Here is a 26,005-nt window from a genome sequence, read left to right as displayed (position 1 = left end):
AGTGATTGACAGAGACGTCTATGATAGATTATTTACAGGACATGTATTAGGCAACTCACACAGTCCAGACTAGTATAGTAATAAACTAGGCAAATATACGTTTTGTTTCAATGTTTTCCCTTTACAAAATGGTTAATTCAAACAAAGGCTTTTAGGTTATGGCTATATTCCCTATGTCTATAAATAGACAGACAAGGCAGCCTGCCCTGCTAATTGTCATGCTGTTCGTCCACATGCTTAGCGGCAGCAACCGGAAGGTTTTACAATGTTTGTACAATTTCACAAAAGCACCATTGCAAGTTTAATCAAGTTTAGTTTAAATCTCCAAAGTATACCAGGTCCACTTTCCTGGGGTTATGAATCTACAGCGCCGCTCGTCCTCGCAAGTCTCGCGAGATTGTTATGCTCGCCCGCTACTGAACACTCGAGCTGTCAAAATACAGTCGTTAGTTAACACAAAAAAACGGTTTATATGTTAGCGAGTTGTTTGGCTACGGGTGAAAGGATTCTTTTGGTTGTTCATTTAGCTAACGTTTTAACGGACTAATAACTTGTCCACAAGGTCCATCGTTATTTAAGGTATCTTTGTCACGTCTAAGGTTTTGTCTACTCATCCACCGGCCTCGTCCTTGCAACCTCAACAATGGCTGATCCCAAATACGCCAATTTGCCTGGAATCGTAAGTCTCCTGTTAGCTTGCTAGTTAAGTTAGCTAGCTTGCTAGCCAGTGTCTCGTTATAGCTAGCTATCTGTCTCGATAAGATATTTGTAACATGCTCCCTAGCAAAACCACAGGAGCCAGGCTAGCTAGCTAGCATTGCTGGCCTGATATCTAGCCAGATAAACTAACAGTAAGCTAACGCTAATTAGTTACAGTAACGACACGTTGACTACCTCGCTAGCCTAGTGCATTGAAGTGGTCTGCGTTTAACAAACATATTTCAAGCAGCTTTCATCAAGCATATAACCAAATAGGATTTGTTAAACTGCTCATTGTTCAAACTATCTGTGATATAACTATAGCTATTCTTCCCGACAGCTAATTAGCTAGCCTAACAGAGGCTAGCTAATCCAGCCTTGTGATTGAATGGGCGTTGGCCAGCTAACATTATCTTGATAACATTTCCTGAGAATGGTTGGGTGGGTCCACTCATTAGGTATTGTAAAAATGATAACCACAGCTAATACGGAAACGTATTTATTTTTTGTTCTTAATGTGTTTAAGACTGAGTGACTTGACAAAAAGTATAATCCTTTGAGAAGGCTAACACTATCTGTCGTTCATTTTCACTAACAAGTACGTCAGCTATGTCAATGTCATTTTGCTGTTATAGAATACGAGTCGTTGTCTTCCACAGGCGTCCAACGAGCCAGATGTGTATGAGACCAGTGACCTGCCAGAAGATGATCAGGCCCAGTTTGAGTCGGTGAGTGAAACATGGAGGAGAGAAGGGAGGGAGTGTTTGTGGGGAAGTTTGCTGCTGCCTCTTGATCCCAAAACACCAGTCTGTGGCTGAGTGTCACATCCTCTCTGAAAACCACTGCGTGATCCAGAGTAGCCCAAAATGTACTCTTAATTAAGGAGCCTACCATTATTCCTTTAAGGACCTTGTTATTTTCAGATGTTGACTGGCTCTGGCAGCTAAAACAGCCAAATACTCCATCTAAACCAGCATCAATTCTCAATTTGCGATACAGTTTTGGGAACATGAAGCCCTTTACTTTCATATCACATCAAAATAATTTCATAAATGCAAAATATAAACTTACTGTGCACTGTTTTATGTGGCTTTAATCACAGTTGCAGCTGGCAGTATTTTTCCATTGACAACACATTTCTGACTTCTTCTGTTACACACTGGTGTTAGGAGCATGTCAAATACCATATTAGCTCAGGTGGTCCCTCAGTCTTCTGTAAACACGCGCTGTAACATGGAAATATGGCTGTGTGGGAACACTAACCTTATTATTTAACTAGGCAAGTCCAGTTAACAACAACATTCTTATTTACAATGACGGCCTAACGATGCTGGGCCAATTGTGCGCCGCCCTATGGGACTCCCAATTACGGCCGGTTGTGATGCAGCCTGGAATCGAACCAGGCCTGTGTAGTGACGCCTCTAGCACTGAGATGCATTGACTAAGTCGCTGTGCCACTTGTAGCCCAACACGCAACCTTCTGATATGAAAGGAAAGGTTCTTATGCTTCCAAAACTGTACCTTAAGCGATGCATGTTAATGTTCAGACCAAACGTCGGGGCTCTTTAACAAAACTCCCGTACAGAAGACGCCTTCGTCCAATGGCTCTTGTGTGTAATGGAACTGAACTGAGTGCTGATGAAGGGCTTGATCCACAGATGCAGATCAAGGATTGATTGATTTGCGTCTCTGGATCATCGTGCTGTGTATCATGGATCAACTGTGAAGTAGATACCTACCAGTGACACCACCAATCCTAATAACGTTTTCCTTCCCTCTGTCGGCCTCGTTTTCCCTCCCATGTCCCCTCCCTCCCATGTCCCCTCCCTCCCTCTGTCGGTCTCGTTTTCCCTCCCATGTCCCCTCCCTCCCTCTGTCGGTCTCGTTTTCCCTCCCATGTCCCCTCCCTCCCTCTGTCGGTCTCGTTTTTCCTCCCCTCCCTCCCTCCCTCCCTCCCTCCCTCTCTCCCCACCCCTCCCTCCCTCCTGGGACGCTAGTGTGTACAAGTAAGAGGTTATTTTTCTCTCAGTACATATAGTGGAGTTATCTGCATGGGTTGTAAAATCCTTCCTGTCCCCTTTCCCCTCCTCTCTTCAGATTGTGTTGAAATGACTATCTGCCTCCATGATGTAGTGATGATGATGTGCCCCATTGCTGCTCTGTGATGTGATGAAGTGTTGGCTCCCTTGTTTCACCTGTTGCAAATGTAGCAACACTATCACCTGACAAGACATTTTAGTTGGTCTAATAATCCTCCCACTTTCATTTTGACATACACCTGTAGCACAACTCAAAGGATATTGAATCTACATTGTCTCTCTGTGTGGGTCTGTCTGTCTCTCTGTGTGGGTCTGTCTGTCTCTCTGTGTGGGTCTGTCTGTCTCTCTGTGTGGGTCTGTCTGTCTCTCTGTGTGGGTCTCTGTGTGTGTGGGTCTGTGTGTGTGTGTGGGTCTCTCTGTGTGTGTGGGTCTGTCTGTCTCTCTGTGTGTGTGTGTCTGTCTGTCTGTCTGTCTGTTGTCTGTCTGTCTGTCTGTCTGTCTGTCTGTCTGTCTGTCTGTCTGTCTGTCTGTCTGTCTGTCTGTCTGTCTGTCTCTCTGTGTGTTGTTGAGAAGACAGTTCTGTTACTGTGTATGTGTTCTAACATCTCTTTCCCCTAACTCTACTCTAGCTACTGGTATACATGTTAACAGAAGCTTACTAACTAACTAGCCATCTTTACTAACTCTACTCTAGCTACTGGTATACGTGTTAACAGAAGCTTACTAATTAACTAGCCGTCTTTACTAACTCTGCTTTGCTAGCAATACAAACACTGGGATCAATACGGCAACACACTTTGACATTCACATATTTTATTTAGCACATTGTATGTCTCATCAAATCAGTTCTAAGCTGTCTTCTTTCTTACCATCTCACTCAGAAATGGGTTTTGCTCTGCCAATCCCCTCGTTCCACAGACTACATAATGCTAACAATACCACAGAATTAGACAAGAGGCTTGACTTAAGAGCTCAGGGCCTATCATACAAAGGATATCAGATATTTACAATATGTTCAGTCACACACTGGATATAAAATGCATATTTTAGGCCTACCCCACCTGTGTGTATAATATTGATATGTGATGTCAACAGTTGCTGTTGATGCATCACCATAGACCAGGGGTGTCAAACTCATTTTGCCCCAGGGTCCGAATTCGCTTTTCAATGAGGTCCGTAGGGCTGCACTGTAAATTAGCTATATTTCCTCGCTGTGAAAATTTGCCTAAAGATGATGGGTCTGAGAGAGAGAGAGCGAGAGAACAGAGACGTCGTACTGATCAGAGAGTCGGTCTCATAGTGAATGTCTCCAGTTTCAGCAGCAGTCTGCCTCAGAACACTGGACTTGTTCATCTCCCCTGGCAGGCTGCTGCTGCTGCTGCTGCTGCTGTGCATGGCATGTGATAACCACATTAATCTGTTTCTCTTTCTCCCTCCCCTCTTTGTCTCCCTGTGCTCTTTCTCTAACTCCCCTTGGGAACCCAAGGAGCTGGTAAGAGCTTCACTGACTAACAGACTGACTCCCTTCCTACTCCTAACATGTCTGGACTGTTTGTGTCTGGACTGTCTGTCGTAACTGTCTGTCTGGATTGTCAGTACTGTCTGTCTGGTTATTGATTGATCCCATTTTGATTCATGTGAATAAATCATTTTGGAGCTTAGACACATTGATGCCATCATCCCTCACCCTAGTGCACAGTTCCCTGAGGCTAGTCAGAATGAGGCTCTTCTCAGACTCACTGATTTTTAAGGGAATCTGTTTCCTCAAATGAGCAGATGGAGAAAGCCATGGATTTATAATTGACTGAAACAGCTAACTAACTAGCTCATAGAGATTATGTAGAAGTCACAGGACCGGAGAAACTCTGGTTTATATAATATATCTCTCTATAGCATCTTCCATCAGTCAGCTGTGCAAGAGGGAGGTAACTTTGTCATGTAGAGCAGTGATTGGTCCCTAACTCCCAGGTCTTCTGGTAACTAGGCAATGCTGACTTTTCATTCCCATTGTGTTGTCACAATACACCCCCTTTACACAGTTAGTGGTGTTTTCTGTTTCATTGGTCACTAAAGAGCTCATTTCAAGATAATTCATTGTGGATTCTGCGTAACCATTGGGTGCTCAAGATTCTCAATGTTTTTTGTTTTTTCCAGTTTTTTTCTTTCTTGATCGAATATTAAATCAACTGTCTGTGTTTTCCTCTTGAAATAGATGGGCTTCCCCCCCTCCCCCACCTCCTGATTACAGATCCATTTCTATCTGTGTGTGTGTTCTGGTGTTGGTTGGCATCTCACATGGGCCCTCTCTCACACTGTAGATCAAGTTGATGTCTCACTCATTGGATTGTATCTAATTGACTGATTTAACATGTCGACTGTGTGAGGGTTTGTACACTGAGCCATACAGGTATTCCTCTGGTATATAAGGGACTAGGTTCCCAGGTGGTATTGAACCAGCCAGTGTGACAGATAACCCATGGAGAGAGAAGATTGGCACAAATCCCCATCAATCATCAAATCTGATCTCCTTCGGAACCATTTTGACCTCCGTATACTCTCCGCTCTTTCATTTCCAATCCATTTGTCCTAGTTTTGACCAAGTTTCCTGTAGTGTCTCATTATTCTGGATGTCTCTTAACAGGAAGAGCTGTGCAGTGACAGTGTGGAGAGGATCGTGGTCAACCCCAACGCAGCCTACGACAAGTTCAAGGACAAGAGGGTCAGCACTAAAGGCCTCGGTTAGTATACCTTCAAACAGCTGTATCTCAATGAGCCTTCCTGTGCCTTCTCAACCACATTGGAGGAGAAGGTCCAAGGTCTCTCTGCTCAGACCTTATCCAGTGCATGAGGTGGGGAAGAGAGGATGCAAGGAGTTGAGAAAGCACAGGAGTTCGTCCTTGACTCAAATTAAATGTATTTATAAAGCCCTTTTTACATCAGCAGATGACCATGTGACCTCACCAGGAGGAACTCTGGGACTTTTCCCTGGTCATGTCGTCACGTCACGTAGCCCTAGACGTGAGGCATTTCCTGAATTGGTTACAAACTAGAGATGAAACGGGTATGAAAATTTCATATCACGATTATAGAGACCAAAAGGATCATGGTTATCGGTATTATCGCGGTTATCGGTATTATCGCTGTATTGTTAAAGCGTGCTGGAAATATTCAAAAAGTACTGATACACTGAAATCATTTCACCAAGTTTTATATTGAAATGCAACAAATACAATTAGCAGAACTATGCACTTTTTTTGTGTGCCGAAACATTAAAATAATAACATTTAACATTAAAGATGGCACCATGTGGACATGAGAGGTAAGTTTCCCTAGTGCAGGTTTTAATGAACACAACCTTAAGTAAGCAAATCAAATGTTCATATAAAAGCATCACAAGTAAAGCAATGTGGATGTAAGAACAATACAACCATATGTCAACACATCCAATGTGTAGTTGTTGACATTAAAATAACAATACAACCATATGTAAACACATCCAATGTGTAGTTGTTGACATTAAAATAACAATACAACCATATGTAAACACATCCAATGTGTAGTTGTTGACATTAAAATAACAATACAACCGTATGTCAACACATCCAATGTGTAGTTGTTGACATTAAAATAACAATACAACCGTATGTAAACACATCCAATGTGTAGTTGTTGACATTAAAATAACAATACAACCGTATGTCAACACATCCAATGTGTAGTTGTTGACATTAAAATAACAATACAACCGTATGTAAACACATCCAATGTGTAGTTGTTGACATTAAAATAACAATACAACCGTATGTAAACACATCCAATGTGTAGTTGTTGACATTAAAATAACAACACAACCATATGTCAACAAATCAAATGAACAGCACTGATTTGTATGTCTGTTCTCTCCTTCATTAAGAGTAAGGTGCTGCTGGTCTAACATCCTGTATGTCTGTCCTCTCCTTCATAAAGAGTAAGGTGCTGCTGGTCTAACATCCTGTATATCTGTTCTCTCCTTCATAAAGAGTAAGGTGCTGCTGGTCTAACATCCTGTATGTCTGTTCTCTCCTTCATTAAGAAACAAGGTGCTGCTGGTCTAACATCCTGTATGTCTGTTCTCTCCTTCATAAAGAGTAAGGTGCTGCTGGTCTAACATCCTGTATGTCTGTTCTCTCCTTCATTAAGAAACAAGGTGCTGCTGGTCTAACATCCTGTATGTCTGTTCTCTCCTTCATTAAGAAACAAGGTGCTGCTGGTCTAACATCCTGTATGTCTGTTCTCTCCTTCATAAAGAGTAAGGTGCTGCTGGTCTAACATCCTGTATGTCTGTTCTCTCCTTCATTAAGAAACAAGGTGCTGCTGGTCTAACATCCTGTATGTCTGTTCTCTCCTTCATTAAGAAACAAGGTGCTGCTGGTCTAACATCCTGTATGTCTGTTCTCTCCTTCATTAAGAAACAAGGTGCTGCTGGTCTAACATCCTGTATGTCTGTTCTCTCCTTCATAAAGAAACAAGGTGCTGCTGGTCTAACATCCTGTATGTCTGTTCTCTCCTTCATAAAGAGTAAGGTGCTGCTGGTCTAACATCCTGTATGTCTGTTCTCTCCTTCATTAAGAAACAAGGTGCTGCTGGCCTAAAATCCTGTATGTCCGTTCTCTCCTTCATTAAGAAACAAGGTGCTGCTGGTCTAACATCCTGTATGTCTGTTCTCTCCTTCATAAAGAAACAAGGTGCTGCTGGTCTAACATCCTGTATGTCCGTTCTCTCCTTCATAAAGAGTAAGGTGCTGCTGGTCTAACATCCTGTATGTCTGTTCTCTCCTTCATAAAGAGTAAGGTGCTGCTGGTCGAACATCCTGTATGTCTGTTCTCTCCTTCATAAAGAGTAAGGTGCTGCTGGTCGAACATCCTGTATGTCTGTTCTCTCCTTCATTAAGAAACAAGGTGCTGCTGGCCTAACATCCTGTATGTCTGTTCTCTCCTTCATTAAGAAACAAGGTGCTGCTGGTCTAACATCCTGTATGTCTGTTCTCTCCTTCATAAAGAAACAAGGTGCTCCTGGTCTAACATCCTGTATGTCCGTTCTCTCCTTCATAAAGAGTAAGGTGCTGCTGGTCTAACATCCTGTATGTCTGTTCTCTCCTTCATAAAGAGTAAGGTGCTGCTGGTCTAACATCCTGTATGTCCGTTCTCTCCTTCATAAAGAGTAAGGTGCTGCTGGTCTAACATCCTGTATGTCTGTTCTCTCCTTCATTAAGAAACAAGGTGCTGCTGGCCTAACATCCTGTATGTCCGTTCTCTCCTTCATAAAGAGTAAGGTGCTGCTGGTCTAACATCCTGTATGTCTGTTCTCTCCTTCATTAAGAAGCAAGGTGCTGCTGGCCTAACATCCTGTATGTCCGTTCTCTCCTTCATAAAGAAACAAGGTGCTGCTGGTCTAACATCCTGTATGTCTGTTCTCTCCTTCATTAAGAAGTAAGGTGCTGCTGGTCTAACATCCTGTATGTCTGTTCTCTCCTTCATTAAGAAACAAGGTGCTGCTGGTCTAACATCCTGTATGTCTGTTCTCTCCTTCATAAAGAAACAAGGTGCTGCTGGTCTAACATCCTGTATGTCTGTTCTCTCCTTCATTAAGAAACAAGGTGCTGCTGGCCTAAAATCCTGTATGTCCGTTCTCTCCTTCATTAAGAAACAAGGTGCTGCTGGTCTAACATCCTGTATGTCTGTTCTCTCCTTCATAAAGAAACAAGGTGCTGCTGGTCTAACATCCTGTATGTCCGTTCTCTCCTTCATAAAGAGTAAGGTGCTGCTGGTCTAACATCCTGTATGTCTGTTCTCTCCTTCATAAAGAGTAAGGTGCTGCTGGTCGAACATCCTGTATGTCTGTTCTCTCCTTCATAAAGAGTAAGGTGCTGCTGGTCGAACATCCTGTATGTCTGTTCTCTCCTTCATTAAGAAACAAGGTGCTGCTGGCCTAACATCCTGTATGTCCGTTCTCTCCTTCATTAAGAAGTAAGGTGCTGCTGGTCTAACATCCTGTATGTCCGTTCTCTCCTTCATTAAGAAGTAAGGTGCTGCTGGTCTAACATCCTGTATGTCTGTTCTCTCCTTCATAAAGAAACAAGGTGCTCCTGGTCTAACATCCTGTATGTCCGTTCTCTCCTTCATAAAGAGTAAGGTGCTGCTGGTCTAACATCCTGTATGTCTGTTCTCTCCTTCATAAAGAGTAAGGTGCTGCTGGTCTAACATCCTGTATGTCCGTTCTCTCCTTCATAAAGAGTAAGGTGCTGCTGGTCTAACATCCTGTATGTCTGTTCTCTCCTTCATTAAGAAACAAGGTGCTGCTGGCCTAACATCCTGTATGTCCGTTCTCTCCTTCATAAAGAGTAAGGTGCTGCTGGTCTAACATCCTGTATGTCTGTTCTCTCCTTCATTAAGAAGTAAGGTGCTGCTGGCCTAACATCCTGTATGTCCGTTCTCTCCTTCATAAAGAAACAAGGTGCTGCTGGTCTAACATCCTGTATGTCTGTTCTCTCCTTCATTAAGAAGTAAGGTGCTGCTGGTCTAACATCCTGTATGTCTGTTCTCTCCTTCATTAAGAAACAAGGTGCTGCTGGTCTAACATCCTGTATGTCTGTTCTCTCCTTCATTAAGAAACAAGGTGCTGCTGGTCTAACATCCTGTATGTCTGTCCTCTCCTTCATTAAGAAACAAGGTGCTGCTGGCCTAACATCCTGTATGTCCGTTCTCTCCTTCATTAAGAAGTAAGGTGCTGCTGGTCTAACATCCTGTATGTCTGTCCTCTCCTTCATTAAGAAACAAGGTGCTGCTGGTCTAACATCCTGTATGTATGTATCTTTATTCACTTGAGATTGAAATGTAAAAATGTCAGCGTATTTACTTTGTCCGGTTTAAGTAGTGATCTGCAAGGGGAGACAATGTGCACTGAACACTCTCTCTGATGGCACGTTGGTTGCTGGGATGCACAAAAGCTTCCTGGCAAGGTGAGGCAGCTCTGATGCATGGTCCCTCCACCAGACCAGTGGATCCTCTTCTGCTGGAATGGGTGGCAGAGACAGGTGGACCTTGATCTCTTCTTTCCCTCTGTCTTCTGGGGGGGGGGGGGGTTGGAATCTGACCCTCTTCACCTCTCTGCTGCCTTGTTGAGGTAATCTTTCTCAGCAACCCAGACAGGCCTTTTTCCCTCCGATGCCGCTGTGTTGGTGGTGGAGGTGCTGCTGGTGCTTTGTGGTTCTTGCCTGACTTGTGCAGCTGCCAGCTTCAAGGCCTCCTGGACACAGCTGCCAGCTTCAAGGCCTCCTGGACACAGCTGCCAGCTTCAAGGCCTCCTGGACACAGCTGCCAGTGTCAACTTTTGCATCCTCAGGTTCATCTAAAAAGCTAATTTTGAAGCGGGGGGTCAATGAAACAAGCCATGTGCATGACTCTCTGTGTATCTGTTGTTAAGGTCTTCTCTCATTACCCTTTTCATCTCCTTGGTCAGGGATGGCTCTGTATCCTTTTCCACTAGAACATCACGGGTGATGTGGTCCAGGACCGGCTTGATGGCTGACAGTGTCTCTGAGGCAAGTGCATCTGTATACTTGCTCAGAGTTTGAAGGAGCTGGCACAGTTACTCCATGAGACTTATGTCGGTATCCTTTGGCATCAGATGCCATGTTCCTCTTTCTCCAGCCAGAGTCGCACAGACTGGCTGCAGTTGGCTGAGGAAACTCTCAAGCATCTTGTGTGTAGATCCCCATCGGGTCACCACATCATGGATCAGAGCCTTCTGTGGCATGTTGAGGGCAGCTTGCTTTTCTCTCAGTTCTCTCCTCCTCTTCCAGCTCCGTGAGAAGCCTTGGACCAGATGACGGCAGGCCTTGACTGCTGTGTCAACTCTCAGAATTTTCAGAGCCCTTTGAGATGGTCAAAGCACCCAAGCCACAGATCTGGGAACTCTTCTAAAGCCTTGGTCATGTTTGTTGTGTTGTCTGTGGTTATACAGACCAGGTCTTTCTTATTGATCACCCCCTCTTCCAGCATATTCTCAAAAACCTCTCTGTTGTGAGCCGAGTGATCTTCTGGGAAGAACTGTATTTCCAGGCACTTTGACTCCAGTTACCAGTCTGGGGTGAGGTAATGGATAATGAAGCTCATGTAGGGTTGACCACCCCTGCTTTCACTGGTCCAGAGGTCAGTAGTTGCAGCAAACCATGTTCCTTTGAGCCAAACTTTTTCTAACATCAGCTTTAACCTGGTTGTACAGGTTTGGGATTTCAGTCTTGGAAAATGTTTGATGTCACTTTGTAGCGAGGCACGGCAACCTTCATGAACCTCAGAAAGCCAGGCCTCTCAACGATATGAAATGGCATCATGTCCTTTTGCAATGTAATATGAAAGGCCTGCAGTGAGGTCTTGAGCATTTTTTTGATGTGGATGCATAAGCAGCCTGCCTTTTTAAATGCTTGCTGGAGTGTCTGTGTCACAACTGTAGATGGGGGGGGACCAGTAGCATCACTGGGTTTGCCTGCTGCACGCCCACTCTGTAAACAAGGGAATACCAAATGTATTATTATTATCACACACACTATCTTCTGTGTTGCATTTGAGTATATGCAATGACCCCATACACAATTTTACATAAATACAAATGAGTGTTAAAACCTCTTAGTGACCCCTTAACACACGAATCCCGTTAGCGGGATCGATTTGACAACAGCCAGTGAAATAGCAGAGCGCCAAATTCAAAACAACAAAAATCTCATTCAAATTTCTCACACATACAAGTGTTATACACTATTTTAAAGATAAGTTCCTCCTTAATCCAACCACTGTGTCCGATTTCAATAAGGCTTTACGGCGAAAGCATAACATTAGATTATGTTAGGACGGCACCTAAAGAAGGAAAAACCACACAGCCATTTTCCAAGCAAGGAGAGGCGTCACAAAAACCAGAAATACAGCTAAAATTAATCACTAACCTTTGAACTTCATCAGATGGCACTCATAGGACTTCATGTTACACAATACATGCATGTTTTGTTTGATAAAGTTCATATTTATATTTAAAAAAAACATTTTACATTGGCGCGTAATGTTCAGTAATGTTTTGCCTCCAAAATCCGGTGATTTTGCAGAGAGCCACATCAATTTACAGAAATACTTATCATAAACTTTGACAAAATATACAGGTGTTATGCACAGAATTATAGATACACTTCTCCTTAATGCAACCACTGTCAGATTTCAAAAAAGCTTTACGGCAAAAGCACATTGTTCAATATTCTGAGTACAGAGCTCAGCCATCAACAACAAGCCAAACAGAAACCCGCCATTTTGAAGTCAATAAAACTCAGAAATAGTATGATAAATATTCACTTACCTTTGATGATCTTCTTCAGAATGCACTCCCAGCAATCCCAGTTTAACAATAAATGTTTGTTTTGTTCGATAAACTTCATCTTTATGTCCAAATACCATTTTGTTCGCGTGTTAGGTTCACTATTCCAGGCAAGCACTTGCTAACTCCAGACGAAAAGTCAAAAAAGTTATACTACAGTTTGTAGAATCATCTCAAACGATGTATAGAATCAATCTTTAGGTTGTTTTTAACATAAATCTTCAATAAAATTCCAACTGGACGATTCTGTTCTCTTTAGGAATGAAGATGAACTCAGCTCGCTCCCAAGTCTGCGTGCGTGATTGAACTTATGCCTTGTCCTGGGACACCTGGTTGGAACAGCTCTTGTTGGCTCCGTACTCACAGTAAAAGCCTGTAACAATGTTCTAAAGACTGTTGACATCTAGTGGAAGCCTTAGGAAGTGCAACATGACCCCGTTAACACTACAAATTGAATAGGGATTCACTTTAAAAAACTACAAGCCTCAGATTTCCCACTTCCTGGTTGGATTTTTCTCAGGTTTTTGCCTGCCATATGAGTTCTGTTATACTCAGACATCATTCAAACAGTTTTAGAAACTTCAGAGTGTTTTCTATCCAAATCTACTAATAATATGCATATCCTACCTTCTGAGCCTGAGTAGCAGGCAGTTTACTCTGGGCACGTTTTTCATCCGGACGTGAAAATACTGCCCCCTATCCCAGAGAGGTTTTAAGAAGACGGTGATAGTAATTGCAATGAGCCCAACAATTGACATACGGGAGTCTTGTATAGGAGTCTGTAGTGTTTCTACTGTTGGAACACTTTTACAACCAAGTCGACTGACGGATCTTAAATGAACAAAATATGTTGGTTGGGTGACTAAACTACATAACGCGTTATCGTGTGCAATGGTAGGCTGGGGACACACCATTTTTAACAACGCTTTTTTTCTGATTAAAAAAAAGTGTTCATTGCATCCGCCGTGGAGCCCAGTTTCATAATATGACCATATTTCCCAAGTGCTTGCCGTAGTTTTGAAGTAATCACGAAAAAACAGGCCTTGTTTTAGGGTATTTTTCACCCTGCCAGCTCCTATTAGTTAAATTGAGCACCGTGGCACCAACTCGTCTTCTGAACGTTCTCTTCCCAGCTTATTGTTTTACGTCACAATGCCTGTTTCGCTATTGTTGGCAATGAGACCTGCTCACTTTGTTTAAATGTAAACAACAACAACAACATTACTCATGGAACTCTGAGGTCGTCCCATTGTTTCCTATATAGGGGAAATATCTTGCAATTTGTATATTTAGATTTTTTTTCAAGTCAGATGCCATTTTAATAATCTCCTCTTTCTAATTCTGTAAGGCTGGGCAGCGAGCTCGGTTGTCATTAAATGCTAGCCCCAAAATACTTTTTGCCCTTGGAACGCTGAGCTCCACCCATTGTTTTCCTATGGAGAGGCATCCCATAGGAAAACATATGTGTATATTCAAGTCGGGCACCATTTTAATCAGGAGAATCTCCTCTTTGTAATTATGTAAGTCTGGGCAGCGAGCTTGTTTGTCATCAATCACTAGACCAGAAATAGTCAGTTCATTTTTTCCCCCAACTTTCTCATTACGCAGACATAAGCACAGTTGACACCATCGATGTGCGGATGTTACTTTCTACACAAGTATTTTTTTTTCCCAGTTTCGTCTGACGAACAGATTGTATTGGTAAAATAATAAGGGATACATGTGCCTTTTTAGGCAAAATGGAATTCTAAGCATCACTCCAGTCAAAACAGGCTCTGCGAACATTCCATTCCATTCATTCGCTATGGGCTCGCGCTAGTGTTCCAGCTTAGCCAACATTCTTCTGCTGTTTTTCAGCCTTAAGTGAATTTTTCAATGGTTCTATTGTCCAGCCTAGCAATGGGTGAATAGAGTCTGCAGACACATATGACGCATACAGCAGCAGAACAACGAGTAGTGTTTTTATAAGAGTAGGTAACACTGAAAGATTCAATTATTGACAAGCTATTAGCAAGTTAGACAGACAAACCATGACATTTTCCACCATTCCAAAGTCCCCACATCATGCATTGAGCTAAAAGTTAACTTAACTATAAAGTAGTGGGTGGTGGTCACGAAGATGACTTGAGATTTTGAGTTGTTGCCCCCTTTCGCTGCGATTTTAAAAGTAATAATGTTGCATGTTCTGCAGACAAGGTGACCATCTTAGATTTTAAGTTTCCCTCAGCACTCTTGTAAAACCCAAAATACGACTACACTTCAGATTTGGTCCTCTTAGAAGGCTGAAAAATCTCCCGAGCGCTGTCACTGCCTTCCGCCATGTTTTGACACAAAACAAAACCCACGTTTCATGCTCTGCCTGCGTCAGACTGTTGCTAACTTTGGTTGATGCTGGACGGTATTTCCCGTGAGTTTTTCAAACCGCAATAATCAAACACGGTTTTAATGATAATTAACATTTGAAACGGTAATACTAACCGTGGGGAATTTTACTGTGGTTTATCGTGAAACCGGTGACCGTTTCATCCCTGTTACAAAACCATCTAATATTCTTGTCTTTGCTCTAATGAATCTGTGTTTTCTCTCCCAGACTTCTCAGATCGTATCAGTAAGAACAAAAGAGTGGGCTATGAGTCGGGAGAATATGAGATTGTGAGTAGATGCTGCTGCAATATTTCATATTGATTAGTTTTGTATAAATAGTACCATTGATTTTGTTGGGACACATAACCCATCTCTGTGAAATCCATCACAAGACCTTTAACATGTCCTTTTGAATCATGCATATAATGATTCAGCTGTCTACTTAAATCTTGTGGATAATGATTCAGCTGTCTACTTAAATCTTGTGGATAATGATTCAGCTGTCTACTTAAATCTTGTGGATAATGATTCAGCTGTCTACTTAAATCTTGTGGATAGTGATTCAGTTGTCTATTTGAATCTTGTGGATAGTGATTCAGTTGTCTATTTGAATCTTGTGGATAATGATTCAGTTGTCTACTTAAATCTTGTGGATAGTGATTCAGTTGTCTATTTGAATCTTGTGGATAGTGATGTTAACTCTGTTTTCCTCTCTCTCTCCTCTCTCCGTGCCTGTCTAGTTGGCGGAGGGCTGTGGGGTGAAGGAAACCCCCCAGCAGAAGTACCAGCGGCTGGTTAATGAGATCCAGGAGCTCAGTCAGGAGGTGGAGACCATCCAGGTAAAACCCCTACACCCTAAACCATCCAGGTAAAACCCCTACACCCTAAACCACCCAGGTACAACCCCTACACCCTAAACCACCCAGGTACAACCCCTACACCCTAAACCACCCAGGTACAACCCCTACACCCTAAACCACCCAGGTACAACCCCTACACCCTAAACCACCCGGGTACAACCCCTACACCCTAAACCACCCGGGTACAACCCCTACACCCTAAACCACCCGGGTACAACCCCTACACCCTAAACCACCCGGGTACAACCCCTACACCCTAAACCACCCGGGTACAACCCCTACACCCTAAACCACCCGGGTACAACCCCTACACCCTAAACCACCCGGGTCAGACAAATACTCCCAAAGCCCTAACGTTAGCCCCCTAGCCCATACACCCTAACGTTAGCCCCCGAGCCCTTCCACCCTAACGTTAGCCCCCGAGCCCTTCCACCCTAACGTTAGCCCCCGAGCCCTTACACCCTAGCCTCTACGGACCTGTGTACATATGGCTACAATAGGGCATCTAAGTTGAAGCTGCCTTCAGAATGTGTGTCCCCCCCCAATCTTGCTGATTAGTCTCGGATTCCTGGGGCTCATCTTTATACCCCATTGACCTCTACCCACCCCCAAACCACCCATCTTTATACCCCATTCACCTGTACCCACCCCCAAACCACCCATCTTTATACCCCATTCACCTCTACCCACCCCCAAACCACCCATCTTTATACCCCATTAACCTCTACCCACCCCCAAACCACCCATCTTTATACCCCATTCACCTCTACCCACCCCCAAACCACCCATCTTTATACCACAGTGACCTCTACCCACCTCCAAACTAGTGGTTGTCATTTCCCTGGTAGTGTGCTGATCACCTCTGTCTATGCTCCTCTCCCCTCAGGCGACCACAAGGGACAGCAGTTCAGAGGAGCGTCTAACTCCTGTAGTCCTAGCTCAGCAGGCTGCCCAGCTCAAACAGCAGCTGGTCTCTGCCCACCTGGACTCACTGCTGGGACCACAGGCACATATTAACCTAGCTGATCCAGATGGAGCACTGGCCAAGTAAGAGAGAGGGGAGGGAGGGAGGGAGGGGGGGGGCACTACAGAGGGTAGTGCGTACGGCCCAGTACATCACTGGGTCCAACCTTCCTATCATCCAGGACCTCTATACCAGGCGGTGTCAGAGGGAGGCCCTAAAAGTTGTCAGACTCCCGCCAGTCAAGTCATAGACTGTTCTCTCTGCTACTGCATGGCAAGCATACCGATGCAACAGGACCCTAAACATCTTCTCCCCCCCCAAGCCATAAGACTGATAAATGTACTGAACTACAATATAAACGTAACTATTACAGTTCATATAAGGAAGTCAGTCAATTGAAATGAATTCATTAGGCCCTAAATTAGGGATTTCACATGACTGGGAATACAGATATGCATCTGTTGGTCACAGATACCTTTAAAAAAAAAAAAAAAAAAGGTAGGATCAGAAAACCAGTCAGTATCTGGTGTGACCACCATATGCCTCATGCAGCACAACACATCTCCTTCACATAGAGTTGATCAGGCTGTTGATTGCAGCCTCTGGAATGTTGTCCCACTCCTCTTCAATGGCTGTGTGAAGATGCTGCCTATTGGCGGGAATTGAAACATGCTGTCGTACACGTCGATCCAGAGCATCCCAAACATGCTTAGTGGGTGACATGTCTGGTGAGTATGCAGGCCATGGAAGAACTGGGACGTTTCCAGCTTCCAGGAATTGTGTACAGATCCTTGCGTAATGGGGGGTTGAGGAGGATGAATGGCAAGACAATGCGGCCATCAGGATCTAGTCACGGTATCTCATAGCCCCACGGCACCATGGGGCATTCTGTTCACAACGTTGACATCCAGTAAACCGCTCGCCCACACGACGCAATGCGGTTTGAGGACGGTTTGACATACTGCTAAATTCAATAAAACAGATTTGATTTTGACGTTAACCTGACTGACTCAGAAAGGTAGACGATATTAGTCTTTGCAGTCGCCTCTCTTAAAACCCCCGTCTGTCTCTTTTTTATTAGACTTACCACCCTAACCCTTATGTGCCTTTATTCTTTACCCTCTCCTTCCTCCCTTTCTCTCTCCTTCCTCCCTTTCTCTCTCCTTCCTCCCTTTCTCTCTCCTTCCTCCCTTTCTCTCTCCTTCCTCCCTTTCTCTCTCCTTCCTCCCTTTCTCTCTCCTTCCTCCCTTTCTCTCTCCTTCCTCCCTTTCTCTCTCCTTCCTCCCTTTCTCTCTCCTTCCTCCCTTTCTCTGTCCGTCTCCTGCAGACGTCTGTTAACCCAGCTGGAGGCAGTGAGGGCCAATAGGGGCAGTACAGGAGAGGGGAAGGCCCCAGCAGCGAAAGGTCCTGATGGTGTGGTGTTGTATGAGCTACACAGCCGGCCAGAACAGGAGAAGTTCACAGACGCTGCCAAGGTATGAAGCCCAGGGCAATGGGACTGTGTGGAAAGGGGTTCCCAACAGCACAGTTTGTGTGTGTGTGGTCGGCAGCAATGTGTCTGTATTTGCACATGCAAATTTGAGTCAGTCCTTGGTCAATTCTGTGTCACTTGTTTACCCAGTTTTCATTCATTCACGCCTTAACCTCTCCAATGTTTGTGTCTGTGTAGATGGCAGAGTTGGAGAAGCGCCTTGCAGAGCTGGAGACTGCTGTGGGTTCTGGATCAGACAAACCGGGACCTCTGAGTGCTGGGGTGCAGGGAGGCAGTCTCATGGTGAGTCTCTTCTGTCAACCACCTTGGTCCAGTTCAGTAGGTAAAAAAACAGGATATTTTTTATTGTGCCAACCGAACTCAATCAATCCAATTTTGTTCATAAAACATTTTTGGTTTTGCATGATCCACAATGTCAGAAAGTACAGTAACCCTGCCCTGATCATCAATCACTGTTAGCCCTGTGACTGAGTGCTCTCGCTCTGTCCTCCAGGACACTATGGAGCTGCTGCAGGCGAGGGTCAGTGCTCTGGACTCAGCCACTCTGGACCAGGTGGAAGCCAGGCTGCAGGTAATATTGAGGATCAGCAGAATTATAACAATCAGGGGGGAGGGAATGCAAAACTCACCTTGTATCAGTCTAGCAGCAATCAATGTTCCACTACTCTGCAGAAAACACTTTTGTTTATTATCTACTTCTCTTGCTCTGGCAATGTTAACATATGTTTCCCATGCTAATAAAGCCCCTTGAATTGTATTGAATTGAACACCCAAGGACAGATGGGCTGGTATTTTTGTGCTTGTGATACTGTATAAAAGTGAACACGGTTATCGTGTGATGTTTTGTGTTTTTCTCTGTGTAGAGCGTCCTTGGGAAGATGAATGAGATAGCGAAGCACAAGGCAACCATTGAAGATGCTGGCACACAGAATAAGGTTAGTCCAGCTTTTTTTATGTTGAGGTTTAGAAGTAACATAAGAGTTTTTATACCACGACGTCAGTAATTAGGTTATCCCTATGACCAGGAGGTTTTCCTAACCACCAGGAGAACCACTTGGCCCAACAGTAGTCATCTCCTGTAGATGGAACCTGGACAATCAAATCACATTTTATTGGTCGCATACACATGGTTAGCAGGTGTTAATGCGAGTGTAGCGAAATGCTTGTGCTTCTAGTTCCGACTATGCAGTAATATCCAACGAGTAATCTAACCTAACAATTTCACAACAACTACCTTAAACACACAAGTGTAAAGGAATGAATAAGAATATGTACATATAAATATATGAATGAGTGATGGTACAGAACGGCAGATGCAAGATGCAGTAGATGGTATCGAGTACAGTATATACATATGAGATGAGTAATATAGGGTATGTAAACATATAAAAGTGGCATTGTTTAATGTGGCTAGTGATACATGTATTACATCAAGATGGCAAGATGCAGTAGATGGTATAGAGTACAGTATATACATATGAGATGAGTAAAGTAGGGTATGTAAACATTATATATATGTATGTGTATGTATGTATGTATATATATATATATATATATATATATGTATGTGTATATATATATATATATATATGTGTGTGTGTGTGTGTGTGTGTGGCTAGTGATAAGTTGATTACACCCATTTTTCCATTTATTAAAGTGGCTGGAGTTGAGTCAGTATGTTGGCAGCACCCACTCAATGTTTGTGATGGCTGTTTAACAGTCTGATGGCCTTGAGATAGAAGCTGTTTTTCAGTCTCTCGGTCCCTGCTTTGATGCACCTGTACTGACCTTGCCTTCTGGATGATAGTGGGGTGAACAGGCAGTGGTTCGGGTGGTTGTTGTCCTTGATTATCTTTTTGGCCTTCCTGTGACATCGGGTGCTGTAGGTGTCCTGGAGGGCAGGTAGTTTGCCCCCGGGGATGCGTTGTGCAGACTTCACTACCCTTTGGAGAGCCTTACGGTTGTGGGCGGAGCAGTTGCCATACCAGGCGGTGATACAGCCCGACAGGATGCTCTCGATTGTGCATCTGTAAAAGTTTGTGTGTTTTTGGTGACAAGCTGAATTTCTTCAGCCTCCTGAGGTTGAAGAGGCGCTGCTGCACCTTCTTCACCACGCTGTCTGTGTGGGTGGACCAATTCAGTTTGTCCGTGATGTGTATGCCGAGGAACTTAAAACTTTCCACCCTCTCCACTACTGTCCCGTCGATGTGTATAGGGGGCTGCTCCCTCTGCTGTTTCCTGAAGTCCACGATAATCTCCTTTGTTTTGTTGATGTTGAGTGTGAGGTTATTTTCCTAACACCACACTCCGAGGACCCTCACCTCCTCCCTGTATGCAGTCTCGTCGTTGTTGGTAATCAAGCCTACCACTGTTGTGTCGTCTGCAAACTTGATGATTGAGTTGGAGGCGTGCATGGCCACGCAGTCGTGGGTGAACAGGGAGTACAGGAGAGGGCTGAGCACACACCCTTGTGGGGCCTCAGTGTTGAGGATCAGCGGGGTGGAGATGTTGTTACCTACCCTCACCACCTGGGGGCAGCCCGTCAGGAAGTCCAGGACCCAGTTGCACAGGGCGGGGTCAAGACCCAGGGTCTCGAGCTTAATGTTGAGTTTGGAGGGTACTATGGTGTTAAATGCTGAGCTGTAATCGATGAACAGCATTCTCACATAGGTATTCCTCTTGTCCAGATGGGTTAGGGCAGTGTGCAGTGTGGTTGTGATTGCGTCGTCTGTGGATCTATTGAGGCGGTAAGCAAATTGGACTGGGTCTAGGGTGTCAGGTAGGGTGGAGGTGATATGATCCTTGACTAGTCTCTCAAAGCCCTTCATGATGATGGAAGTGAGTGCTACGGGGCGATAGTCATTTAGCTCAGTTACCTTAGCTTTCTTGGGAACAGGAACAATGGTGGCCCTCTTGAAGCATGTGGGAACAGCAGACTGGGATAAGGATTGATTGAATATATCTGTAAACACACCAGACAGCTGGTCTGCGCATGCTCTGAGGACGCGGCTGGGGATGCCGTCTGGGCCTGCAGCCTTGCGAGGGTTAACCTGTTAGGGCTAGGGGGCAGTATTGACACGGCTGGATAAAAAACATACCCGATTTTAATCTGGTTACCACTCCTACCCAGTAACTAGAATATGCATATACTTATTACATATGGATAGAAAACACCCTACATTTTCTAAAACTGTTTGAATGGTGTCTGTGAGTATAACAGAACTCAAATGGCAGGTCAAAACCTGAGAGATTCCTTTACAGGAAGTGGCCTGTCTGACCATTTCTTGAACTTCTTTTCCATCTCTATCATTTACTAAGGATCTCTGCTCTAACGTGACACTTCCCACGTCGTCCATAGGCGCTCAGAGCCCGGGAAAAAACAGAATGTCGTCATTCCAGCCCCAGGCTGAAACACATTATCGCCTTTCTCAAGTGGCCGATCAAGGGACACTGGCCTTATGCGCGTGACCCCGACCGCCCCCGCCTTTGGGATTTTTTCCTTTGTTTGCCGAAAAGGAGATTCCCTGTCGGAATATTATCGCTTTTCTACGAGAAAAGTGTCGTAAAAATTGATTTTAAACAGCGGTTGACATGCTTCGAAGTACGGTAATGGAATATTTAGAATTTTATTGTCACGAATTGCGCCATGCGTGCGACACTTCTTTACTATTTCGGATAGTGTCTGGAACGCACGAACAAAACGCCGCTATTCGGATATAACGATGGATTATTTTGGACCAAACCAACATTTGTTATTGAAGTAGCAGTCCTGGGTGTGCATTCTGACGAAGACAACAAAAGGTAATGAAACTTTTATAATAGTAAATATGATTATGGTGAGTGCTAAACTTGCCGGGTGTCTAAATAGCGAGCCCGTGATGCCTGGGCTATGTACTTAGAATATTGCAAAATGTGCTTTCACCAAAAAGCTATTTTAAAATCGGACATATCGAGTGCATAGAGGAGGTCTGTATCTATAATTCTTAAAATAATTGTTATGCTTTTTGTGAACGTTTATCGTGAGTAATTTAGTAAAATGTTAGCGAATTCCCCGGAAGTTTGCGGGGGGTATGCTAGTTCTGAACGTCACATGCTAATGTAAAAAGCTGGTTTTTGATATAAATATGAACTTGATTGAACAAAACATGTATGTATTGTATAACAATGTCCTAGGGTTGTCATCTGATGAAGATCATCAAAGGTGAGTGCTGCATTTAGCTGTCTTCTGGGTTTTGGTGACATTATATGCTGGCTTGAAAAATGGGTGTCTGATTATTTCTGGCTTGGTACTCTGCTGACATAATCTAATGTTTTGCTTTCGTTGTAAAGCCTTTTTGAAATCGGACAGTGTGGTTAGATTAACGAGAGTCTTGTCTTTAAATGGCTGTAAAATAGTCATATGTTTGAGAAATTGAAGTAATAGGATTTTTAAGGTTTTGAAAATCGCGCCACAGGCTGGCAGTGGCTGTTACGTAGCCCATAGAGGTTAACACGTTTAAATGTTTTACTCACGTTGGCTACAGTGAAGGAGAGTCCGCAGGTTTTGGTAGCGGGCCGTGTCAGTAGCACTGCGTTGTTCTCAAAGTGAGCAAAAAAGTTGTTTAGTCTGTCTGTGAGCAAGACAGCGTGATCCGTGACGGGGCTGGTTTTCTTTTTTGTAATCCATGATTGACTGTAGACCCTGCCACATACGTCTCGTGTTTGAGCCGTTGAATTGCGACTCTACTTTGTCTCTATACTGATGCTTAGCTTGTTTGATTGCTTTGCGGAGGGAATAGCTACACTGTTTGTATTCGGTCATGTTTCCGGTCAACATGCCCTGATTAAAAGCAGTGGTTCGGCTTTCAGTTTCGCTCGAATGCTGCCATCAATCCACGGTTTCTGGTTGGGGAATGTTTTAATAGATCCTGTGGGTACGACATCGCCGATGCACTTGCTAATAAACTCGCTCACCGAATCAGCGTATTCGTCAATGTTGTTGTTCGCCGCAATGAGGAACATATCCCAGTCTACATGATCGTAGCAATCTTGAAGCGTGGAATCTACCACCAACAGTAGTCATCTCCTGTAGATGTAACCTGGACAATCCTCCACCAACCTTCAGAATTACTCAGACTCTCATTCCTCGAATTCTGCCGTCTGTTTACCCCCAACCTTATCATTATTGGCTGTGTATTATTTTCAGCCACAACGTGTTCCATGTTGTCTGTCTGTCAGGTGTCTCAGCTGTATGACGTGGTGCAGAAGTGGGACGCCATGGCCACCTCTCTGCCCCAGGTGGTGCAGAGGCTCATGGCTGTCAAGGAGTTGCATGAACAAGGTAATCACCTGTCAATCACCAGACCTGGCTCAGAAACATTCTAACCTGCCAATCACCTGGCTTTCAGACCTGGCTCAGAAACATACGTTAAAATTAGAAAAATAAAAAAATACGCACATTTAACTGCAGGTGTGGCTGTTATAAAAACTAATTTAAAAGGAACAAGTAATGTCCACAACTCTGATATGCTTTGAAAATGTTGGTTGTCTGATTCTCTCTCTGTAGCCATGTGGGTGGTCTGACTCTCTGTGTGTGTGTGTGTGTGTGTGTGTGTGTGTGTGTGTGTAGCCATGCAGTTTGGTCAGCTGCTGACCCACCTGGACACCACCCAGCAGATGATCAACAACTCTCTGAAGGACAACGGGACACTGCTCTCACAGGTAGTAGACACACTGACACTGCTCTCACAGGTAGTAGACACACTGACACTGCTCTCACAGGTAGTAGACACACTGACACTGCTCTCACAGGTAGTAGACACACTGACACTGCTCTCACAGGTAGTAGACACACTGACACTGCTCTCACAGGTAGTAGACACACTGGCATGTCTCACACTGCTCTCACACTGCTCTCACAGGTAGTAGACATGTCTCACACTGCTCTCACAGGTAGTAGACATGTCTCACACTGCTCTCACAGGTAGTAGACATGTCTCACACTGCTCTGAGGTAGGTTGGACTGCTGCTGGACTGATATGTCACTTTTTAAAGTACCTTTGTAAAAATACTTAAGTTGTTCTTTGGGGTATCTGTACTTGACTATTTATATTTTGGACTACTTTTACTCAGCATATTTTCCTAAAGAAAATCATGTACTTTTTATTCCCATACATTTTCTCTGACACCTAAAAAGTTCTCTGGCAACTGCTCTGGTGGACATTACTGCAGTCAGCACTCCAATTCCACGCTCCCTCAACTTGAGACATTTGTGGCATTGCGTTGTGTGACCAAACTGCACATTTTAGTGGCCTTTTATTGTCCCCAGCACAAGGTGCACCTGTGTAATTATAGTTGTTTAATCAACTTTTATTTCAGCTCATGAAACACTTTACACTTTTACGCTTATTTTTGTTCAGTTTATATTTAAAACCAAATACTTTTAGACTTTTACTCAAGTAATATTTTACTTGGTGACTTTCACTTTTACTTGAGTCATTTTCTATTAAGGTATCTTTACTTTTACTCAAGTATGACAATTGGATACTTTTCCCACCATGATAGTTAAGAACACTAACAATATGGAAGAAAATGAAACGTATTCTAACAGGAACCAATATCACTCCCATAAAAAACACCCCTATGAAACAATTCTTGGAAAGCTTTTCACAATTCACCAATTTAATTTGGTCCACATGGAAAACTAACAGCAGAGAGAACCAGAAATGACTTCGTAATAGTAATAAAAAAATAATATTTCCATGACAGAATTTAAAAGCAACTTAGGTTTTACACTTAACAATGACTCTATAGCATTTCCAGAAGGTATGGATTATTGAGTCCAAAAGTGATGGGTGGATTTAGAAGTTACAATTTAAATGTACTGTCCCTTATTTTCTCCCAGGTTCAGACAACCATGAAGGAGAATCTCTTCTCTGTAGAGGAGAACTTTGCAGCTCTGGACCAGAGGATGAAGACTCTCAACAAATAAATCTTGTTTTCTTTTTAAAAACGTCTGTCAGGACAGTTGGGCAAATTGAGGGAGCGGAGGGTCTTCTCTCTCTTTATCTCTTCTTCCACCTAAGCTTTTTTTTTTTTTCGCAAAGTGGAATGTTTGATTTGAAAGTAGAAAAAACATGACATAAAAAAAAAGCTACTCAAAAATGGGCACCAAATTTTCTTGATTTTTTTACCCCCTTCCACATCTCTCTCCCATTGAAGTCTTTCATTTAGTATCAAATGCAATGCATAACACCCACTCTATATAAATATATATATATGTATATGTGTGTGTGTGTGTCACATATTATTCTTCCCTTCAAAGCTCGATGGCTTTTTCTCAATGAAAAATATTCATCCGGATCCTTTCACCCACGCTAGTTTTAGGTGCTACAACATTCAGCTAAGTCATTTCATTGAATGTCCAAATTTTGAGGGCTCAAAAAGTGGAATAGCCATGTCAGAGAAAAGACGCGTCTACAACATTACTGCACAAAAACAAACAACCAATGCTGATTTATCCACCCTTTTCCTGAAGTTACACTGCACACTTCCTCTTGTGGATTTAACAGTGGTGGAACCTGCTCAACTCCATGACGGGAAGTATACTAGTGCACACTTTGGGAGAAGGGTGAAGAATCGGGATGCGTTTCAACCAGAAAGACGGTGTTATGGACATGTAGCGGGGGGGCCTGAAGTCCTGGAGGGATGCTTGTAAATATGCCTGTGTACCTTAAATGTTTCATGCTCAGTTGCTTGTAACTTATTATTGTGACTGAGACTAAAATACCACACACTACTTTTAAATCTACTGCGTTGTTTGTCATTGCCTACGATGGACTGTACTGTACCTGACTCTGTTGTTGAGATATCATCTGAATAAACAACATGCTTAAACTACACTCACTCTTCTACAGAGAGGGAGAACTTGTGAAACATGTATCTGTTGTTAAACAAAATCAACTCCCTTTAATAAAAACTACAGTTAAATATTACAATTATTCTCTGCCTAAATCTCAATATGATACTTAAAGTTATTCAAGGGAAAGATAGTTTACAGAATTTGTTTCAATCTAAAGTGAACACAATAAATACATTTATACAAAGTCAAGATTAAAAAGAGCATAGTTAAGTTTATTATAATTATTTACATACTAATATGTGACTAAAAAGCCTGTTGCATGCTTCCCAGTCAAAACTGTTGTGTGAAGTT

At 43.4% G+C, this 26,005-nt stretch overlaps 1 protein-coding gene across 3 annotated transcripts; it reads left to right on the top strand.

The window, feature by feature from the left end:
- Window positions 1-371: 371 nt before the first annotated feature.
- Window positions 372-25,787, top strand: dctn2 (dynactin 2 (p50)). Of its 3 annotated transcripts, none has more exons than XM_045691937.1 (14): window positions 372-679; window positions 1,359-1,427; window positions 4,225-4,230; window positions 5,380-5,476; window positions 14,725-14,786; window positions 15,239-15,337; window positions 16,245-16,405; window positions 17,650-17,797; window positions 17,992-18,096; window positions 18,308-18,385; window positions 18,678-18,749; window positions 23,032-23,134; window positions 23,423-23,514; window positions 24,698-25,787. In XM_045691937.1, the coding sequence occupies exons 1-14, from the start codon at window positions 644-646 to the stop codon at window positions 24,782-24,784; spliced, it is 1,215 nt and encodes a 404-aa protein (XP_045547893.1). In that variant the 5' UTR covers window positions 372-643; the 3' UTR covers window positions 24,785-25,787. The 3 variants fall into 3 exon arrangements, with proteins under 3 accessions (XP_045547893.1, XP_045547892.1, XP_045547894.1); XM_045691936.1 differs by lacking the exon at window positions 4,225-4,230 and adding an exon at window positions 2,697-2,705; XM_045691938.1 differs by lacking the exon at window positions 4,225-4,230.
- Window positions 25,788-26,005: the final 218 nt, after the last annotated feature.

The sequence above is a fragment of the Salmo salar genome, chromosome ssa12 (genome assembly GCF_905237065.1).
Source record: "Salmo salar chromosome ssa12, Ssal_v3.1, whole genome shotgun sequence".
NCBI classification, from domain to species: domain Eukaryota; kingdom Metazoa; phylum Chordata; class Actinopteri; order Salmoniformes; family Salmonidae; genus Salmo; species Salmo salar.
The sequence above is the reverse complement of the archived record's forward strand: the minus strand, read 5'-3'. Positions and strand labels throughout refer to the sequence as shown.

What these genes read in the sequence shown, in the direction of transcription:
- dctn2 (XM_045691936.1), top strand. Translation starts at nt 644, where the DNA reads ATGGCTGATCCCAAATACGCCAATTTGCCTGGAATC. An exon ending in AGGAGGTGGAGACCATCCAG is followed by an intron (nt 15,338 to 16,244) that starts GTAAAACCCCTA and finishes CTCTCCCCTCAG; the next exon opens with GCGACCACAAGGGACAGCAG. An exon ending in AGGTGGAAGCCAGGCTGCAG is followed by an intron (nt 18,386 to 18,677) that starts GTAATATTGAGG and finishes TTCTCTGTGTAG; the next exon opens with AGCGTCCTTGGGAAGATGAA.